Raw genomic sequence first — 5,000 nt, forward strand, 5'->3', positions numbered from 1 at the left:
AAATATATGACCGTGTCCAAACACACATGTCCTGCTCGCATATGTTCACATGCATGTAAACAAAAACATATCTTTTCAAAGCAAAATATATATTCTAGCATCACACGAAGAACTGGGTTAGAGTTACTGTGCCTCCAAAAAACATGAAAACATGCTAACCACATCTAGCTGGTTTAACATTTAGCATCGAATCAACCTCAACACATGAATTCATGCCAGCAGAAGACAGCTCAGCTCTGCAGTGTGTGACAGACGAGCCGCTCACCTGTGGTTCCGCTGGTGAAGCACACGATGGACAGGTCATCTGGTCCAGGTGGCTACAGGAACACATGAACATGAACAGAATCAGTCTCACAGGGTTGAACAGTCTCAGCTTGGGAAAAGTCCTAAAGTTCTTCACAGACACACTAGCAGCTCGGGGAACATTTACATTTAAGCATTTAATCAGAGGAAAACTACAGTCTGATCTCTGAGCCCCAGGTGTCACCTGACTAATCACCTGACCAATCCTGCGCAGTGAATGGATCACATGACATGATGCTTTCATAACACTACAGTCCTTACAAACTACACTGACAGAATGTATCATCTAAATGAACTGGTTTTATTCAAGTCAAAAACATTATTCAACTTCACTGACTCGACTGAAATACATTAACTTACATCAACAAAACTACTTTCATGGGTTAAATCAGGTAGAAATGGCAGGTATCACTTTTTACACTGCATGTTTTTATAGGATGCTTTAATTTTGCAAATAATTCATTGCTAATAGTCATCTCTCAGAGTATGTCTGCTCTGAGAAGCGTGATGTGAAACATTGCTTGCACACTCACCACGGGTTTCCTGTAGTTCTCTCGACCCAGAGCCTAAAACAACATCGAGACGTCAGTGAAGACATACAGTACATTCATCATGCACTCTCATGAGTCACGCGTCAGATACTACTAATACTGTAATGCAGTCTGGCAGAAGATGCTGAATGAATGAATGAATTTATTTATCTATTCATTCATTCATAATTTATATATTCTGTTGTTTGGTTTTTGAACTTTTCTCTTCTAGTGCTTTTCATTTACTGTAAGATGTCTTTACAGTAGTGTAATAAAAGTAAACGTTTCTTAGAGTTTAATGCTGAATTTTACTGTATCTGCATCCCTCTATTTATGTTGTTTACTGTAACAGACATTGACTAGCAAAAGGAGGTTTCTGTAACAGTGTTTTGAAGTGATCTCACTAGTGTTCTCTAGACAGTGAAGTAGTTCGAGTCTGACAAAAGAGAACATGTTTTTGATTAAACTATTCGATTTTGACCTGAAAGTTTAAAGTTTGCACAAGTTGGTGTGTAGTTTTGAGATTGTGAGTAAATGGTGAATTGCTTCATGACTTGTGTGTTAGAGAAAAACTGTAAATTAAAACAGTAGTGGTTAGGGGAACAAATTAAAATAAAAAATATGATTTCAGGTTACATTTAGATTTTTACATGTTGTGCCATATTTTATTTAAGGCGTCTTGTGGGCTCTGGATGCTGATGGTCTCACCTCCACGTCTCGGAGCGACCGGATGAGAACGCCGCTCTTCTGAGCCTCCTCCAGCAGCGCAGCATCAAACGCATCCATGAGGACGATGGTCTTCAGACCCGGCGTCTCTCCTCTCTGAACATTCTCCAGCAGCACCGCCGCTTTCTCCGCTTTATCACAGATCACTGTGGAGATCTCCGCTGAAGAATACAGGGAGCAAATCAAAAGAATTAAAGCATCTGTCTGGTTCCAAGAAGAGCGTTCAACGTTCATGAACCCACTGAAGGTTCTTAATAGTGGAAAGAGATTACTAAAATACACAATGAAAAACGTGGCTTTATTACAGTTTTAATTTTTCATCTGCTTACACACAAAATCTTTCCTTGTCACACAGTTTCTGAAAGCTGACACTCAAACAGCAGAAGCACACACCAGATTTACAAAACCATACACTAATCCTCAGCCTTTGACTCAGTTTTCAATTTAATAAAACACTTTTTGCAAAACACAATGCAAAATTCTCTATGTAACACAAATCTAACTGGATTTAAAATATTTTGTCAGAGGTGTTTGCAAATGTTTGCTTTTGAGAGGTGTTTGTGATGTTTTGAATGCAGTGCTTCATTTTGCAAGAGATGTGAGGTACTTTGCATTTTGTGTGCAATTCTTGGATTTGTGTGTAAAGTTCTGAAAAAAAGAGGCAAAGTTTTGAAAATGTGTGTAAGCAGTTGAACAAAGATCTGTAAGACTTGATGAGTGAAAGGTTCTTTGCGTAACCAGAAGTGTTTCTCCTATGGCGTGGGATCACCTCTGTTGATGATGTAGCGGATGGCGTCGGGTCCGAGCGTGTCGTACAGCGGCACCACCACCATAGAGTACGTGTAGCACGCCAGCTCAGAGATGATCCACTGCGAACACATGACACCAGCACATCATCAGCTTCTGTTCATGGCTTCGGCAGACTCGTGTTCTGGTGTCTGGTGTTTTACCTCAGGCCGGTTCTGTGCAAACACCCCGATGAACTGATCCGGACTGGACTGACATCCCTGAGACAGCAGACCGGAGCCCAGGAGCTCGGCGCGGCTCAACACCTGCAGACACACAAACACACAATAATCCTCACTGTGAGCTGTGAACAATTACGGACATTTTTGACAAATAGTTTTTGCCTATGAGACCAAAAAATGTTGACACAGCTGGGTCGCTAATTGATTGCATTCATGACATTAAATTATGGTTAGAGCAAAATTTCCTTCATCTAAATGAAGAAAAGACTGAGTATATTTTATGTGGAGAGTCTTTGATGCGCTGACTTCAAAGCTTAGAACATCTTTCAGAAATCTCGGCGTGACTTTTGATAGTAGCCTGAAATTTGATAAACAAATTGACAGCGTGGTTAAAGCTAGTTTTTTTCAGATATGTCTTTTGGCCAAAGTCAAACCATTTTTGAATCGCTCTGACCTTGAGACAGCTATTCATGCTTTTATCAGTTAAAGATTAGACTATTGTAATGCACTTTATGCTGGTGTCCCACAGTCGTCCCTCAGGCTCCTTCAGCTGGTGCAGAATGCTGCGGCCCGTCTTTAACGAACACACACAAACGTGAGCACATCACCCCAACTCTTTATTCGCTCCACTGGCTTCCAGTTTCTTTAGAGTTGATTTTAAAATTGTATTGTTTGTTTTTAAAGCTCTCAATGGCCTCGTCCCACCTTATGTAACTGAGATGCTGGCTTTTCGTCAGCCGAACAGGGCTCTTAGGTCAACAGATCAACTTCTGCTGGAAGTCCTGAGGTCACGGTACAAACACTGGGGTGACCGGCCCTTTTCTGTCCCTGGCCCAGACTCTGGAATCAGCTTCCCCCTGATATGCACACCATTACTGACCTGGGCCTTTTAAAGCTAGGCTTAAAACTTATTTATTCAGACTGGCTTTTAATATCTAGCAATGTTGTGACATTTTTATGTTTTCTGTGTAATTTTTTGTTTTTGGCTTATACTTTTGTTTTTTTATTGCTCTATTTTTGTTGCACTTTGGTTCATCTTGAGTGTTGTAAAGGGCTGAATAAATAAATGTTGATTGATTGATTGATTGATTGATTGATTGATTGATTTATAGTTACCCCTGATGTACTTGCATTTAATTCTGTATAGACTTTAGAACAATTGTATACGATATGTGTCGTTGTGAAAACGTGAAAAATGTATGTTAAGATGTATGTTTTTAATGTTTGTTTCTCCCTTGAAATACTTTGGTTAATGATTTATGCAGTTTTACACTGCAAAAAAATGCTTTTCTTACTTAGCCAAGATATCTAAGAATTCTTAAATCAAGGAGGATTTTCAAGACGAGTAAAAATTATTGCCTTGTTTAGTAAAAATGCCAATCTGCTCATCTTATTTCAAACAGAAAAAAAATATTATTTTGCTTACCCCACTGGCAGATTATTGTGCGTGTTTCAAGCAAAAAACACCTAATTTTGAATTTTTTTTTTTTTTTTTTCTAAAAACAAGACAAAAAAAATACTTGAAAATGTAAGAATTTTTAGATATCTGGGCTGGAAACGACAAAAAATCTAAGAGCAAAGAGAGCAGTTTCATGTCTGTCCTGGTTTTGCTCAAGTGGTCACGGTTGACATGGCCTTTAGAAAGTAAGCAGTATTACGTAATGCAGTACTTACTGTACTAAAGAGAGTAATTAGTACAGCACTCTAATGACTCTGTTGGATTAGTACTGCAGCTAGTCATGAATTCCTTCTCTCGAGTGATTCAACACTGCTAGCCAGACGTCTGAAATCATAAGTTTGCTTTGAAGAAGAATGAAATGTATAAAGTCCTGATTCTGACACCAACCTACACAAACTGAAGCTGCTGCCCTCTGTATCGTTTTCTGTTGTCTCCTTTCACACAAGTAAACTGCATGAGCTTATTTCACAATATTAAATGGACAGATCAGAAAAGGCCCGACAACGTAGAGCTGTAATCGGGCCTTAAAAGTTAGGCCCGACAGGACCCGAGCCCGACAGATTTCGGCCCGAGCCCGACAAGTACATTTTGATTGACAGCTTTTTAAAAGCCCGAACCCTTTTACAGCCCGACATTATTCAAATGTGCGCACACACACAGCTCTTTTGCCTTTTGTCAAGAGTCATTTATACATGTTTTAACATAATTTATTCATAACTAACCTAGGCTATAGGCCACTTGGAAGTTGGAACAAAGAAATAAAATAAGTCCTCTGTAACATCGTAACATCTCAGCACTCTAAATAGGCCTAGGCATAGGCTCATTTAGCCTTTAAATAGGCCAATGCACCAATAAAAACGAGTCTTTCTTAACAAATTAAATTAAATTAAATTCTAAATTAAGATGGGTATTTGGCAATAACGAAATTACGAAAAAGGCTCCGCAGGATTTGCTTCGCCACTAGCAGCTGAAATTTAATAAAAAGAATAATGCCAACATTAGCCTATATACTCT

The 5,000-nt window shown here is 39.1% G+C and overlaps 1 protein-coding gene across 2 annotated transcripts in view; it reads right to left on the reverse strand.

Moving 5' to 3' along the window:
* Positions 1-5,000, reverse strand: part of LOC109107411 (long-chain-fatty-acid--CoA ligase 6-like) — a 28,972-nt gene that overhangs the window by 13,085 nt on the left and 10,887 nt on the right. For both annotated transcript variants that reach the window (XM_042747702.1, XM_042747703.1), the window contains exons 5-9: positions 2,510-2,611; positions 2,329-2,428; positions 1,542-1,720; positions 837-869; positions 266-317 (exon numbers count right to left, since the gene is read on the reverse strand). In XM_042747702.1, coding sequence (XP_042603636.1) covers positions 266-317; positions 837-869; positions 1,542-1,720; positions 2,329-2,428; positions 2,510-2,611 — 466 coding nt within the window. The remainder of the gene's footprint in view (positions 1-265; positions 318-836; positions 870-1,541; positions 1,721-2,328; positions 2,429-2,509; positions 2,612-5,000) is intronic.

Source organism: Cyprinus carpio, chromosome B21 (genome assembly GCF_018340385.1).
Source record: "Cyprinus carpio isolate SPL01 chromosome B21, ASM1834038v1, whole genome shotgun sequence".
Lineage (NCBI taxonomy): Eukaryota > Metazoa > Chordata > Actinopteri > Cypriniformes > Cyprinidae > Cyprinus > Cyprinus carpio.